Below are 16,269 nucleotides of genomic sequence, written 5' to 3'. Positions count from 1 at the left end.
TTTTAACAGAGGTCCTGTGCTCAGGGACTGCTGTGGGCAGGATTCCTGCATTGCTGGGGTTGGAGTGTGTTGCTAGAGTGGTGCATGCTCTAGTTATTTCCCGCTTGGACTACTGCAATGCGCTCTACGTGGGGCTACCTTTGAAGGCGACCCAGAAACGGCAACTAATCCAGAATGTGGCTGCCAAACTGGTGACTGGGAGTGGCTACTGAGACCACATAACACCGATCCTGAAACACATACACTGGCTCCCAGTACATTTCTGAGCACAATTCAAAGTGTTGGTGCTGACCTTTAAAGCCCTAAACGGCCTCGGCCCAGTATACCTGAAGGAGCGTCTCCACCCCCATCATTCAGCCCAGACGGAGTTCCAGTTCTGAGGGCCTTCTGGTGGTTCCCTCGCTGCAAGAAGTGAGGTTACAGGGAACCAGACAGGGCTGTGGAACACCCTCCCATCAGATGTCAAGGAAATAAAACAACTATCTGACTTTTAGAAGACATCTGAAGGCAGTCCTGTTTAGGGAAGTTTTTAATGTTTGATGTTTTGTCGTGTTTTTAATACTCTGTTGGGAGCCGCCCAAAGTGTCTGGGGAGCCCAACCAGATGGGCGGGGTATAAGTAATTATTATTATTATTATTATTATTATTATTATTATTATTATTATACTAGATGACTGTTGGGGTCCCTTCCAACTCTACAATTCTGTGATTCTACCATGAGCCTTCTGCATGCAGAAGCATGTGCTCTGCCACTGAGCACCCTCAGAGCTCTCTCAGCCGGAGCCGTAACTAAAAAAAGGTAAAGGACCCCTGACCGTTAAGTCCAGTCACAAAAGACTGGGGTTGCAGCGCTCATCTCGCTTTACTGGCCAAGGGAGCCAGCGTACAGCTTCCGGGTCATGTGGCCAGCATGACTAAGCCGCTTCTGGTGAACCAGAGCAGCGCACGGAAACGCTGTTTACCTTCCCGCCGGAGCGGTACCTATTTACTTGCACTTTGACTTGCTTTTGAACTGCTAGGTTGGCAGGAGCTGGGACCAAACAATCGGAGCTCACCCCGTCGCAGGGATTCGAACCGCCGACGTTATGATCGGCAAGCCCTAGGCTCAGTGGTTTACATCACAGCGTCACCTGCGTCCCTAACTAAAGAAAACATGAAAGTTGGAGTTGCTAACACAGAACAATAGAGTTGGATATCTTCCGGCATGGAGACGTCAAGGTCCAGGGCGGAAGCAATTCATGCTGTTACTACCTCTTGCCCAAAGACAGCAGTTTGTTCTTTTTTTGTTGCATTATTAATCTTGGAAGTACAACCGGGAATTCTTCTGTGTATGACTTCAGGGGTTCATTCCCTGACTGGCAGATCATAGAACTGCCGAGCTGGAAGGGACCCCGAAAATCATCCAGTCCAACCCCAGGCAATAGGGGAATGTAGCTGTCCTATATGGGGATCGAACCTGCAACCTTCGCGGAGGGGGAAAGGGTTCTGAAGGAGCTTCCCCCAGCGTAGGCCTGACCTAACAAAGACAAACCTCTTCACATGTTTCTCCTCAAGCTATATGTACTGTTTTGGTCAAATTTTACCTCAGTAAAGGTTCTCCTCTCTATGGACTCATGCCTGCTTTATTCCAGTCACTCTACTAGGACAGCATTAAGATAAATTCAGCAGTGTAAACAAGTTTGGATGGATGCAGTAATGGAACACTGAATGGTTTAGTTTTTGTAAAATATGCAGGGATTTAGGATATGCAAAATGAACCATGGAAAGAGAAGAAGGGAAGTCATTGATATCTTGAGGGTGTGTGAGTGAATGTTAACATGCCAGGGGACCGGGGACAGCCTGAAAAGATAATCCAGTGCTTGGAGTCTGAAAGTCCTTTCAGATTTGGAGTCCTTTGACAGCATGATTTGTTAATAAACGCCCCCTCCCCAAAAATTGGTTCAGCAGCCTCTGCCTTCCTGCTTTTGTGTTAACCCTTGGGTAGGCAAACTAAGGCCCGGGGGCCAGATCCGGCCCAATCACCTTCTAAATCCGGCCTGCGGACAGTCTGGGAATCAGTGTGTTTTCACGAGTAGAATGTGTCCTTTTATTTAAAATGCATCTCGGGGGTATTTTTGGGGCCTGCCTGGTGTTTTTACAGGAGTAGAATGTGTGCTTTTATTTAAAATGCATCTCCAGGTTATTTGTGGGGCATAGCAATTCGTTCATTTTTACCCTCAAAATATAGTCCGGCCCCCCACAAGGTCTGAGGGACAGTAGACTGGCCCCCTGCTGAAAAAGTTTGCTGACCCCTGTGTTAACCTGCTGCAACAAGGCAGGTTTGACCTAAGTGAGTTTCAGGGATGTGATGGACTCTCTTAGCCTTGTGCTGTAACGCTATTAATTGGTTGTGGCTAATTCTTGGCTTCTGGTTCTAGGCTGGCTTTGTCTTCCTTACAGCTATGTCTGACTAACATATTGCAAAGCTAGGGAGCTTTTTTCAGGCCAGAGGGGTCATATTCCCCAGTGGGAAGCCCCACAGCAGGATCCGAGTGCGACGACAACACTTCTCTCCTACAGTTTCCAGCACATGGTATTCAGAAGCACAGGGCCTTGAAACATATGCAGGTAGAAAATAGTGGTTCCTGCCCGCAGGCTTACGATTGTCATGGCACAAAAGGAAAAAGGGACCTGGGGGGAAGAGGAAAAAGACAAACTCACCAGTCAAATAAGGTCAGAACTCCTTATCTGGATTTCACATTTCTTTTAAGTGCATCATATTGTTTTGGCAGCTGCAATATTTTTATTTTTATGTGTTTTCACATATCTCCGTGCATTTCACTGTAAAAACGCACGACGATGAAATTAAAACTTCCATACACTCAAACACATTCAAAGGTTTTAATAAAAAAATTATCTTTATTAAATAATTTTCCAAATGAAATGGTCATATGATCTCAACAATCAAGTGTTAGAAACCACCCAAAATAGCATGAGATACAAAGTTCTTCTTCCTGTTCCCGAGAGATTTGAATGGGGAAATCCTTTCAATTTCTTAATAATAAGGGGCAGTGGGGTGAGGAAGGCCGGGGCCACATCCACACCATTTAAAGCGATATGAAGCCGCTTTAAACACTCATGGCTTCTTCCCCCAAAGAAACTGGGAGCTATAGTTTGAAAAGGGTGCAGAGAGTTGTTAGGAGACCCCCTTGTTCCCCTCCCAGACCTACATTCCCAGAGTTCCTAACGCTAACTAGAATTCTAACCCTAACCTGAACACTAACCCTAATCCCAAACATTAACCCTTAACCCAAGCTACAATTCCCAGAGTTCCCTGCCAAGAAGGGAACCCTACGCCTACCCCCTTAACCAGAACTACAATTCCCAGAGTCCCCTGCCAAGAAGGGAACCCTAGCCCTACCTCTACATCTACCCACCACCCCTACACTGTATAGGGAAACCAAACCAATGCAAACAGAAACTGAACCACAGGGTCACGCTGTTTCTCCTGGATTGTGGGTTTTTGAAAGGATATTAACTTTTCACTGGTGCTGTTTGAAGGCATACTGGGGATTGAGGACACCACATTGATGACCCCTGAATACGAGGTTGACTCTGTTGAATGGTTTCTTTAAATGTAAAGGTTCATCATTGTTCCACCCAATGTGTATGTCTTTAAGGGGCCAGAGCAAGGGCCAGAGCAAGATAACGAGACCCAGCTTTACAGCTGTGAAACGTAGCAGGTGCTGCTGAGTTGTATTTGATTAAGGTGTGTCAGCATTTGGGTGTAGTATATAAGGAGCAGCACCTAGCTCTCCCATTACCCTGGGGGATGGGTTGGTGGTTGGGTCTGGTTTGGTTGTTAATGTATTTAGTGTAAAAGGAGTTTTTGTTTTTCTTATTAAAACCTTGTTTAAGTTATTTTTGAGTCCTTTCTTTTTAATGCATGGTCTCCCCAGCAAGCTCTCTGCAGCGTTACCATACTGCAAACAGTCAACAGACTCCCCCGCTAAACTTTGTGACATTGCTGAAGGGCAGAACTGAATAATGTGGTCGGGGAGGAGTGGGAATGGAGCCAGGTGCCGTCAAAAAGAAGAATCTCAGACTGCCAGAATATTTTTTGCTCATGGCTTCGTTACTCCTTCTTTCCAGGAGAGTGTTAGGTGGGGTACAGTGGTACCTCGGGTTAAGTACTTAATTCCTTCCGGAGGTCCCTTCTTAACCTGAAACTGTTCTTAACCTGAAGCACCACTTTAGCTAATGGGGTCTCCCGCTGCCACCGCGCCACTGCTGCGCAATTTCTGTTCTCATCCTGAAGCAAAGTTCTTAACCCAAGGTACTATTTCTGGGTTAGCGGAGTCTGTAACCTGAAGCGTCTGTAACCTGAGGTACCACTGTAGTTATATATGTGCCACCATAGAAATGACCGGCAGAATCCGAGACCTGGGAGAAGAGTTGATGGAAGAGGATTGGAAAAAGTTCAAGGATTATCTACAGAAATATTGTAAAATGTTTGAATGTTAAAATGATGTGGGATGTGAAGGTAACATGGCATTTGGGATATGGTTAAAAGAGGTATGAAAAAAGAATCTTAAAAAAGAGAAGGGGGGTATGACTAGAATAATATTATGTCAAAGTATATAAGGTGGAGTAAAGGACCAAGATAAGGGAAATTAGAGACATAATAAGTGGGAATATATAATCATAAACGAGGTTTGAAAGAGGGTTAAAATTTGCTGAATTTGACGGAATAAAGAGGAATACAAAAAAGGGAGATGTGAGGAGGTCAGGAAAGAGGGATATAGAACCTTGAAACTTAAAAGTGGATTTTTTTCCTTTTTTTTCTTTATTAAGTGTGTATTTTCTGTTTTCTGTTTTGATATATGTGATTGTTTGATTTCTGTTTTGTAAAATCCCAATAAACATTTATTTTAATATATATATATATATATATGTGCCACCATACCCCCCCCAAAAAAAGCAAAAATGAAAGAGGCCACCCAAAGGTTCATCTGTGTTTCCTGCCTCAGGTTTGCCTACTTGTGATGTTTGCTGAGAACATGCAATTAAATCGTTTTTCTGTATGGTTTGTGTGTCATTGTGTGTTGACCTAAGATTGCTTCACACTGCTCAGATGAGTGGGTTCTTTCCATGTAGAAATCCTTCTCCTGTCACGGAGTATTTTTTCAGACTCCACACATTATGCACGGCCACCCTTCATAAAGTTGTTATCAGTGCTTTTTTCCTAAAAAAATGTTTAGGGATACTCTCATTTTCCTACTCATATTGAAATACTGCCTTTCAACGAAGCCAAACAGATTCACAAAATGTTTAGAGGGATGCGTACCCCTGCGTACCCCCAGAAAAAAGCACTGGTTGTAACAACAACAACAACAACAATTTATTATTTATACCCTGCCCATTTGGCTGGGTTCCCCCAGACACCCTGGGCGGCTCCCAACAGAATATTAAAAACACAATAAAACACCACACATTAAAAACTTCCCTAAACTTCCCTATTTATTTAAGGGAGTAAGGGACGCGGGTGGCGCTGTGGGTAAAAGCCTCAGCGCCTAGGGCTTGCCGATCGAAAGGTCGGCGGTTCGAATCCCAGCAGCGGGGTGCGCTCCCGTTGCTTGGTCCCAGCGCCTGCCAACCTAGCAGTTCGAAAGCACCCCCGGGTGCAAGTAAATAGGGACCGCTTACAAGCGGGAAGGTAAACGGCGTTTCCGTGTGTGGCTCTGGCTCGCCAGAGCAGCTTCGTCACTCTGGCCACGTGACCCGGAAGTGTCTCCGGACAGCGCTGGCCCCCGGCCTCTTGAGTGAGATGGGCGCACAACCCTAGAGTCTGGCAAGACTGGCCCGTACGGGCAGGGGTACCTTTACCTTAAAGGTAAAGGGACCCCTGACCATTAGGTCCAGTCGTGACCGACTCTGGGGTTGCGGCGCTTATCTCGCTTTATTGGCTGAGGGAGCCAGCGCACAGCTTCCGGGTCATGTGGCCAGCATGACTAAGCCGCTTCTGGCGAACCAGAGCAGTGTACGGAAACGCCATTTCCCTATTTATTTACTTACACCCAAAGGATATGGTGTTTCTTCTTCCACTTGGCGACGATTCACAATCCAGCCTGGATTTTTTTACCGGTATCTTGATCCACTGTTGCAGCCCAAAATGGGAAACATATACAGTGGTACCTCGGGTTACATACGCTTCAGGTTACAGACTCCACTAACCCAGAAATAGTGCTTCAGGTTAAGAACTTTGCTTCAGGATGAGAACAGAAATCATGCTCCGGCGGCGCAGCAGCAGCAGGAGGCCCCATTAGCTAAAGTGGTGCTTCAGGTTAAGAACTGTTTCAGGTTAAGTATGGACCTCTGGAACGAATTAAGTACTTAACCTGAGGTACCACTGTATTGAGATAATAATGCAGTCACCACACAGAAGCAGCTTAAGATCCAAATAGTTTACTGTTGCAGAAGATGAGGCTCAGTAAAACAGTTCCAGACATAGATATACACAGCTTGTAGGCTTCTACAGATACAGATATATACAGATACATAAGAGTACAAGGCATTTCCATTATTCTAAGTAAACTCACCAATTCAGGACATAACACTGGACAACAAATAGACTCTACTACTGAGCTGACATGCATTAACCACAGATATAGGGGCAGTGGGCCATTACCATAGCAACTGGCTTGGCTGGCCTTGCACCTTGTTTAGCTCACCCAGGGGTGATTTACACTCATAAAGGAAATTAACCCTTTCTCATATCCAGTTACTCAAACACCCCTTCTTTAATTTTGTTAATGATATTGGCTTTCATTTGATGGCAAAAAACTTAGCCGTTTCACCAATTATTCACATTTACATGCTGCAAGAGCCTTTATCAGTATATCTGTCAGAATTTTTTCTGTGAAGCAGAATCATAATTCAATTGGTTTCTGTTACACGTTGTCTCTTACATAATGATATTTGACATCCACGTGTTTAGATCTCTGTTGCGATTTTCTTGGACGTATGAATACAGGTCTGGTTGTCCTTAAACATTACGATTGGCTCCAACACAGGTAGACCCATATCATTTAACAGTTGTTTACACAATCTTCTCCCCTGTGTATAAAGCTTTTCTCACACCCACCTGTATGGAGCCTCTGATGATAACGAAGCCCATTGCTCTGAGCAAAGCTCTTTCCACACACTAAGCATTTATACGGCTTCTCCCCTGTGTGGATTCTTTGGTGATTAAAAAGTGTACTGCTCTGAGTGAAGCTCTTTCCACACTCTAAGCATTTATATGGTTTCTCCCCTGTGTGGATTCTTTGATGACTAAGAAGGATACTGTTATGGATGAAGCACTTTCCACAAATGGAACATTTATGTGGCTTCTCTCCTGTGTGGATTCTCTGATGACGAGAAAGGCCAGCACGGTCAGTGAAGTTATTTCCACACTCTGAGCATTTATAAGGTCTTTCACCAGTGTGGGTTCTTTCATGATAAGTAAGGTTGCTGCCATGACTGAAGCTTTTCCCACACTCGGCACATTTAAATGGTTTCTCACCTGCATGGAGTCTCTGATGACTACGAAGACTTTTGCTATGAGTGAAGCTCTTTCCGCACTCTGGGCATTTATACGGTTTCTCCCCTGTGTGGATTCTTTGATGACTAAGAAGGTCACTTTGCTGGCTGAAGCACTTTCCACAACTGGAACATTTATGTGGCTTCTTTGTGTGGATTCTTTGGTGATTAAAAAGCGTACTGCTCTGAGTGAAGCTCTTTCCACACTCTAAGCATTTATATGGTTTCTCCCCCGTATGGATTCTTTGATGACTAAGAAGGCGACTGTTCTGGCTAAAGCACTTTCCACAATTGGAACATTTATGCGGCTTCTCTCCTGTGTGGATTCTCTGATGGCGAGAAAAGCTACTACGGTCAGTGAAGCTCTTTCCACACACTGAGCATTTATATGGTTTTTCTCCAGTGTGGATTCTTTGATGGGTAAGAAGGTTGGAGCTGAGACGGAAACTCTTTCCGCACTCTGAACATTTATACCGTTTCTCTCCTCTGAGTGAAGAGCTCTGAGTGAAGCTCTTTCCACACTCTAAGCATTTATACAGTTTCTCCCCTGTGTGGAATCTTTGAAAGTCAATTTTCTGGCTGAAGCACTTTCCACAACTGGGACATGTATGTGTATTCTCTCCTGTGTGGATTCTTTGGTGATTAAAAAGTGTACTGCTCTGAGTGAAACTCTTTCCACACACTGAGCACTTATATGGTTTTTCTCCAGTGTGGATTCTTTGATGAGTTAGAAGGTTGTAGCTCAGACAAAAACTCTTTCCGCACTCTGAACATTTATACGGTTTATCTTCTGTGTGGATTCTTTCATGTACAAGAAGATGTGATTTGTAGTTGAAACTCCTTCTGCACTCTGAACATTGAAACCGTTTATCCCCATCATGTTTTCTTCCCATGGTGCTAAGGCCTGATATTCTAGTTGGGCTTTTTGCACAAAGAGAGACATTTTCCTCTTTCTTGCCTGTGTAAGGTCCTTCCAGCATTGAAATTTCATTGAAGCTAGCACCATCTGGAACAACATTTTCTTCTGCTTCAGTTTTAATTCTCTGGGGTTCATTCTCTTGACTGCTCTCCTTCTGCTCACCTGCAGGAATACAAAGAGGAACTTGATCAGGGAGGAACGGATACCCAAATTACGGAACAATTCCAATTAACAGCTACCTGAAACAGAGAAAGGGAAGGATAGTCAACAGGCAGCCACTGTTGATGGGCAATAACTGGCTGCTTATGTGGAGTACGGATAGAGCAGGGAAGGTGGACGGCCACATTCCCCCTTGACCAATATTTCTGGGGAATGCATGACAACGGTAAGTGTAGCCAAAGGTGGGTATGGCCAGTCCACACTGTCTCTCTCACACATACAACTTTGCTTGTACACACACACACACACACACACACCACCTCACAGCTGAACTGTGCATATCAAATAATCAATCTGAGAACCAGGGAAGAGTCGGTTTTCCTCCTCATTTTGAGTTTCTGCTGAAATGAGGCTGCATTTTAATGTTGTATTTTAATCTTGTTTTTAAGTTGTATTTCAATCGTTTTATATTTGGTGTTAGTCTCCCTGAGCCCAGTCTTGGCTGGGGAGGGCGGGGTATGTATAAATAAATAAATTTTTTATTATTATTATTATTATTATTATTATTATTATTATTATTATTATTATAGCACTGGGCTGCACCTATCCCGGTATTGGGTCCGCTCCAATATCTTTCATCTTTTTCTCTCTGGTAAAATCAGTGGGGTCTTGGGAGGTCAGAGAAATTTGCTCCGTGGACAGCGGGGAGGGCAGACCAGGCACTCAAAATTGAAGGTTGTTCATTGTATATTATAGAGCTCTGAAAGCTCAGAGTGAATTTGACATTGCACAAGACTTTTCACATAAAACAACCTCCCATTTCCTAGTTTTCCCCACAACATTCCTGGGGTTCTCCCAGTCTGCCAGACCTAATTTAGAGGGGCACACAAGCGGAAGAGAGGATGGAAACAGGCACATTGCACTCATGGGATTTGCTTTACACCCTAGCATCTCAACTATTTAATTGTATCCAGCCCTCATTATGCATCAGGCCACATGTTTCATCCATAGCACCTCCAGTCAACAGAGCTCCAAAGCAGCAGGAACAACTGCAACTGAGACCTTGTGTCGTGATCTTATGGTGCTGTCCTGGGTGTGCGAGTAACTTTGGGCCAAGAGAAGAAGGAGACTTACTCAGAAGGGCCAGGTTCCTGTAATTCTCCTCCATGTTGTCCCTGTGCAAGGCCCTCTGGCCTGGATCCAGGAGGGCCCCTCCTCCTCTGTGAAACACACGGCCGCCTCCTCAAAGATCACCAAACCCTGAAAACAGAAAAAAGGGAAGAGATTTCTCTCACAGGTAATTTAGCAAGCCAAAGATTGCAGTTAAGGCGAAGTGACTTCAAGTTCCCCTGTGGAATCATTCTATCTTATTCATTCTGTGATGCTTCCCCAAATCCCCACGTTATTAGAACAACAAAAGAGGGACAAAAGAAACAAATAAACCAATACGTTTGTGGTATGAAAAATTATGGGATTACAGCAGGAAGGTAGGAGAGCTGCACTGATTGGGAATGAAGCACTACAGCTGTGAGTAGCTCAAAACTTTTGCAGGTGGAATTGTGTTTCACCCCTCTCTGCAGGATAGCACAAATCCCCTTGAATGTACAATAAAATTGATTCCTGGACTGATGTTGGAGTAGCTGAAGTCTTCCATGACTACTATATCTCTCCTTTTTGAATGTTTGGTAATCTGCTTATTCATGTATGCAACGACAGCAGCACAGATACTACTGGCCCAGGGATGGAAAGAAGATAAAGTCCCGACCAGAGACAAATGGCTGATGAAGATGATGGACTACGCCGAAATGGCCAAATTGACTGGGAAAATCAGAAACCAGAAAGAGAATAAATTTAAGAAGGAATGGGGAAAATGTACTTAAGAGAACACTGTAAACAACTAAAAACTTTGGCAGGTTTTGAGTAACGTTTGTAATGTACTATAAACTAAGGTAAAATTGGATTATTTATGAAAAAAAGACAAAATAAGGGAAGCAGTGGGAAAAGACTGAAAATTGTAACCATGGAAGGGTGGAGGGGAGTAAAAGATTCAGGGAATCCTAATGATGATGATGTTTATTGTTTGAATTTAAATGTGCAATGTAAAATTCAATTAAAAAGAATTTTTTCTTAAAAGGTGGCATTCACTATGGGGAATTGGGAAGAGGGAAGCTGTCCTGGCTGGAAGTGAATGACATCAATAAAACACTGTTTGCATTTGGGGGGAGGGAAGGAAAGCATCATTCAAGTCCTCAGTCTGGCTTGGAGGTCTATAGCTGATATCCACAGTAAGGTCACTGTTGTTTCCTACTCCTACAATTTGTACCCTATGCTCTCCATCCACCTGTCATACTCCAAGTGTACACATCCTTCACAGATTGCTACTCCTTCTCCCTTCCGTTTTGAGATATTTCTTTCGAACAGGTTGTTGATGGCATCTGTCTGTCTTGGGAGACAATGGAAGAGTGGCAGCAAGAATACTCCTTGCCAAGTATCGGAAGACACAAGATCTACCCACCGTGGAAGAATGGCAGATGCAAGTGATTGACTACATGGAGATGGCTGAAATGACTGGCAGAATCCGTGACCAGGGAGAAGAACTGATGGAACAGGACTGGAAAAAGTTTAAGGACTATTTACAAAAACACTGTAAAATGTTTGAGTGTTAACATGATGTGGGAAGTGAAGGCAACAGGGCTTGTGGGATTTGGTTAAATGTGAATGAAAAGAAGAATGTTAAAAAGGAGAAGGGGGTTATGAACAGAATAAAATTATGTCATAGTATATAAGATGAGGAATGGGCTAAAATAATGAAAATTTGGGACATAATAATTAGAAGAATATAATTTAAGTATGGTTTGAATAAGGGTTTGAACTTGCTGAATTTGATTGGAATAAAGAGGAACACAAAAAAGGGAGATGTGAGGAGGTCAGGACAGAGGGGTATGGAATTTTGTAATTTTAAAAAAGTGGATTTTTCTTTTTTTCCCCTCTCTTTTTTTGTTATATATTTTTGTTTTTCTGTCTTTTCTGTGAGCTTTACTTAATGGAATGATCTATGTGAAATGATGAACTTTTTGATTTGTAAAACTTTAATAAACATTTATTTAAAAAAAAAAAGACAATGGAAGAGTGCGCCTTCAAGGGGGAAGCCAAAGCATCGGAGAGTTACAGCATCCACTATGGCTTTGGAGACTGAAATGGGAGAGAGATGTTTTGTTGCAGCTGGGGCAGGTGAAGGAGTCCGGTTGTGCTGTTGCAGATGCACCATGGCATTTCTTTTACCTGTGCTCTTCCCAACAAGTCTTTCCTCGTCTGGTCACCGCTGTAGAGTGACAGGTTGGAGCCCTCAATTTCTACATTCCAGTCTCATCCCACCAGGTTTCAGTAATGCCTATTAGGTCACATTTGTCCCCCTGTATTAAGAGCTCACATTTTAAAGAAAGCATTTCATTTAACAAGATTTATATGCCATTGAATTTTTTTTTAAAAAATCTAAGCTGTTTACATAAAACATATTCATAGGGGGGAAATTTATAAAAATCAGCAGATTAAAAACTAGAAGACTTAATCAAAAGCTTAACATGAGGGATGTTAGCATCCAAAATGCTTTTATTAACTGCAAGAGCTGTAGAACTCTCATGACATCACACACTCTGTGGCAGTTATGGCAGTTATTTCAGTTACAGCAGTTAGTATTGAACAGTCTTAACAGAGCAGCAGGTATGTTATGTTGGTTGTGCTGCTGTCTGTATCACTTTAGCAAATTAAGTATCACCTACCCGCATTGTCTATTTAATCTGCAACGGCAAGCACCCTGTGTTATATGCTATTTAAACTTTGAAAGGGAGTGTCTTGCGTAGTTTTTACATGAGGGAAAAGAGAACTAATTAAAGGGTCAAACGACCCAGGGCTGCCTTCCGCATACTCCGCAAACGGGAACGAGAGTTTAATTCCCACATAACAGACCATAGTACAGTGGTACCTCTTGTTACGTACTTACCGATAACACGCACCTGACCATAACACGCACATAGTTTTTAGAGGAGGAAAACAAGAAAAAAAAATTCTGAATGAAACAGTGGATGTATCATTTTTGTGCTTCATGCTGCGGCCACAGACATGTGATTTGCCGGTGAGTTTGGGGTAGCCCAATGCAAAGATCCTGAGGATCCATGTGGATCCATGCTTTGTAACCACGTTTTTGCACCATTGCAGCCCCAGGCAACAGTGGGTGCGTGATTTTTTTGGTGCAGGCTGTAGCCATGGACATGCTATGTGATCTGATGGTGAATTTGGGGTGACCCAATGCAAAGATCCTGAGGATCCATGTGGATCCATGCTTTGTAACCACGTTTTTGTACCATTGCAGCCCCAGGCAACAGTGGGTGCGTGATTTTTTTGGTGCAGGCTGTAGCCATGGACATGCTATGTGATCTGATGGTGAATTTGGGGTGACCCGATGCAAAGATCCTGAGGATCCATGTGGATCCGTGCTTTGTAACCACGTTTTTGCACCATTGCAGCCCCAGGCAACAGTGGGTGCGTGATTTTTTTGGTGCAGGCTGTAGCCATGGACATGCTATGTGATCTGATGGTGAATTTGGGGTGACCCAATGCAAAGATCCTGAGGATCCATGTGGATCCGTGCTTTGTAACCACGTTTTTGCACCATTGCAGCCCTGTTTTTGCATCAGATCATTGCTATGTGATCTGATGGTGAATTTGGGGTGACCCAATGCAAAGATCCTGAGGATCCATGTGGATCCGTGATTGGAACCACGTTTTAAGTAGGGAGGGAAGGAAAAACATAGAAGCGACAAGGAGAGGGGTGTGCAGAGAAGCAGCTGGCTAAGAATGCAGGAGAGGGGTTTTACCGGAGGGAGGAAAGGAAGGCAAAAGACCCCCCCCACAAGCCAGCCAGCTCTCTCTCTCTCCCCCCCCCCCAACCAGCATGTTGCCTTCGAGTCCCAGACGCACGGAGAGGAATTAGAAGGCAGGACGCTCTGCTTGCCTGGAGGGGAGGGGTTTTCTCTGCTCTTTGTTCCGTTTGAGCAAACACAGTAAGGAAACAGAAGCGGGTGGGCAGTAAGACCCTGAGGCAGAATGCAGGAAAGCAGCAGCTTCCTACTTTCCTCCCTTCTCCGGACGATTTGATATTTGCCTGATTTTTGCCTTCACTCGCGCTTGTCAGCTCCAGGGACCACACATTCGCTCAATAACACGCACAGACATTTCCCCTTACTTTTTAGGAGAAAAAATCTGCGTGTAATAGAGGGAAAAATACGGTAATTCATTCCAGAGGTCTGTTCTTAACCTGAAACTGTTCTTAACCTGAAGCACCACTTTAGCTAATGGGGCCTCCCGCTGCTGCCGGAGCACGATTTCTGTTCTCATCCTGAAGCAAAGTTCTTAACCCGAGGTACTATTTCTGGGTTAGCGGAGTCTGTAACCTGAAGCGTCTGTAACCCGAGGTACCACTGTAGCCTTTCCGTCATCAGACAGTTTTAGTAAGTTAAAAACCATCAAATATAGATAGAATCAAGCAGAGTTTTTTTAAATATAAAAAAGACCAGTGTACACGAAATAAAATTAAAACACATCTGGGTAGGCATCTCTAAACAAAAAAAGTTTTTCGCAAGTGCCAAAATCAGTACAGTGAAGGTACCTGGCTGCTATCAACAGGCAGAGAATCTTTTCTTCCAACACACACCTGCAAACTGACACAACAATGGCTCCATGCATCCCAGTTCAAGGAGTGGGGCTTCCCCCTCTTTCTAAGGGCCTCACCCCATCTGCACACACACACACACACACACACACAGGGACTTTCCTCTATCCCACGATGGCTAATTCCCCAACCCAGATCTCAATCCTACATCTGCATCCCAACACAAACCTCCAACTGGCATCCTCCAAAAGGGAACTCCCAGCTTAGCAGAGAAAAGGAAACACCCTCAAACACGCGCTTTGTGTGAGTGCCATGGTGAAACTCTGCATGGATGGGAACACAGGAACTGTCGCATTCAGCTCGGTATTTCCAACACAAACTGGCAGCAGCTCTCCGAGGTTTCAGCCTTTACCTGGAGACACCGGGACTGAACAGGTAGTGCAACGCAGATGGTTGCAGCCAGGGAAAGGAGTCTGCCACTGAGCTGGAAGGAAGAAAGGTAAGAAAAGCCACCATCCCCCCCAACAGCCCCACACTTGCCAGATTCGGCTCCAAAGGGAGCTGTGATGAGCGCAAAGGGCCTTTGGGTGCAGGGGTCTCCAGGAAACAGGGAGGCAGGGAACCCCAAGGCAGGGGAAGGGCCTCTAGGGGAGAGAAGAAATCCAGCCAGGGATGGCAGAGAACAAAAGGGAGGGAGGGAGGCGGCCAGAGCCTGGGAAGAGAATGAAAATTTGATTCCAACCAGCCCTATTGGCGCCATCAGGACTTTCAGGCCCAGGCAGAGTGATCAGGAGGGCAGAGAACGATGGGCACCTTGGGGAAGGGCGGTGGCTGCTTTGCATGCAGAAGGCCGCTGCCAGTCTGTGTGGGCAACACTGTTGCTCTGAACAATGGACTGGGGCTGCGCAGGGAGCTTTGTGGAAACCTCCATATCCCATCCTCGCGCGATTCCAGACGCCTCCTTTGCAAGATTCAGTGGGAGGCGGATTCCTACGCTTCGGGGGAAGGGAGGAGGCTCACGGGCAGAGCACCTGCTCGGCATGCAGAAGGTCCCGGGCTCCATCCCCAGTTGGGCCGGGAAGAGCCCTGGCAAAGCTGCTGCCAGCCCGTGCAGGCAATACTGAGCTGGCTAGACCACTGGTCCGATTCAGCGACGGGGTTTTCCTCCCTCCCCTCCCCCCACCTCCCTCATCATCCCCCGAGCGGCCCCCGAGGCCCCCTTTGCGGCCTCCAGAAACCTCAGCCCCCCCCCCCGCTGCGCCCACCTCAAGCGCCGCTCGGCCGCCGTCCTTCTCCGCCGCCGCCTTCCGCGCCTCTCTCGCTCTCGCCCCAAGGCATGACGGGAAAGCCAGTGCCGCCGAGCGCGGCTGCCGCGGAATCTCGCCGTCCCGGTGGCGGAAGGGAACTACGACTCCCAGTAGCCACCGCGAAGGGAGGACTAAGAACGCCCAGCTGCTCCGCGCTGATTGGGAGGGGAGGGGAAAGAAGAGCGGAATGTTGCCATTATTACCTTCTGGCTTGTCGTGGCGGCTCCCGGCCTGCAGGTGGCGCCGCGCTCTCGCTTCCGGGAGGATTCGCCCTGTACAGAGAGATCGGCTCCAGCTTCCCTCCGCCTTCCATTCAAAGCTCCCTTGGGGTGGATTTCATTCATTGGATTGGATTATATTTCTGTGCCACTTTCCATTCAAACGGATCCCAAAGCTGCTTACAAGCACTGAACAACGAGAGAACATAGTAGAACATCCCAAATGCAGCATCGATCATATAGAATAATTGTAACAAATCATCAGTGAAACAATCGCAATCTCAAGGCAGCAGGGAGTCCGGGATTGTGCAGCCCGGGTCCTCTGGGGGGCAGGGGGCGGGTTGCTCTGGTTCAGTCCGGACCGTTCATCTTAGTGGATTGCATTTAAACCCCACCAGGGACCGCCTAGTGCCATGCGGGGCTCTCCCCTGCCAACAT

The 16,269-nt window shown here is 45.6% G+C and overlaps 1 protein-coding gene across 6 annotated transcripts; it reads right to left on the bottom strand.

Moving 5' to 3' along the window:
• Positions 1–6,428: 6,428 nt before the first annotated feature.
• Positions 6,429–15,832, bottom strand: LOC128409238 (zinc finger protein OZF-like). 6 transcript variants are annotated; one of them, XM_053379553.1, is made up of 3 exons: positions 15,817–15,832; positions 9,773–9,898; positions 6,429–8,641 (listed from the first exon to the last, which is right to left on the bottom strand). In XM_053379553.1, exons 2-3 carry the CDS (start codon positions 9,804–9,806, stop codon positions 7,068–7,070), a joined length of 1,608 nt encoding a protein of 535 aa, XP_053235528.1. In that variant the 5' UTR covers positions 9,807–9,898; positions 15,817–15,832; the 3' UTR covers positions 6,429–7,067. The 6 variants fall into 6 exon arrangements, with proteins under 6 accessions (XP_053235528.1, XP_053235524.1, XP_053235529.1 ...); XM_053379549.1 differs by lacking the exon at positions 15,817–15,832 and adding an exon at positions 15,572–15,698; XM_053379554.1 differs by lacking the exon at positions 15,817–15,832 and adding an exon at positions 14,719–15,231.
• Between the last annotated feature and the right edge of the window lie 437 nt (positions 15,833–16,269).

This window comes from Podarcis raffonei, chromosome 2, assembly GCF_027172205.1.
Source record: "Podarcis raffonei isolate rPodRaf1 chromosome 2, rPodRaf1.pri, whole genome shotgun sequence".
Lineage (NCBI taxonomy): Eukaryota > Metazoa > Chordata > Lepidosauria > Squamata > Lacertidae > Podarcis > Podarcis raffonei.
Note: the sequence above shows the minus strand (reverse complement) of the source record. Positions and strands in the feature narration are given on the sequence as shown.

Bases quoted from the DNA above. Each gene is read 5' to 3' on its own strand.
- LOC128409238 (XM_053379553.1), bottom strand. From the start codon at position 9,806: ATGGAGGAGAATTACAGGAACCTGGCCCTTCTGA. The intron at 8,642-9,772 runs GTAAGTCTCCTT...GTATTCCTGCAG, and splicing joins CAGGAACCTGGCCCTTCTGA to GTGAGCAGAAGGAGAGCAGT.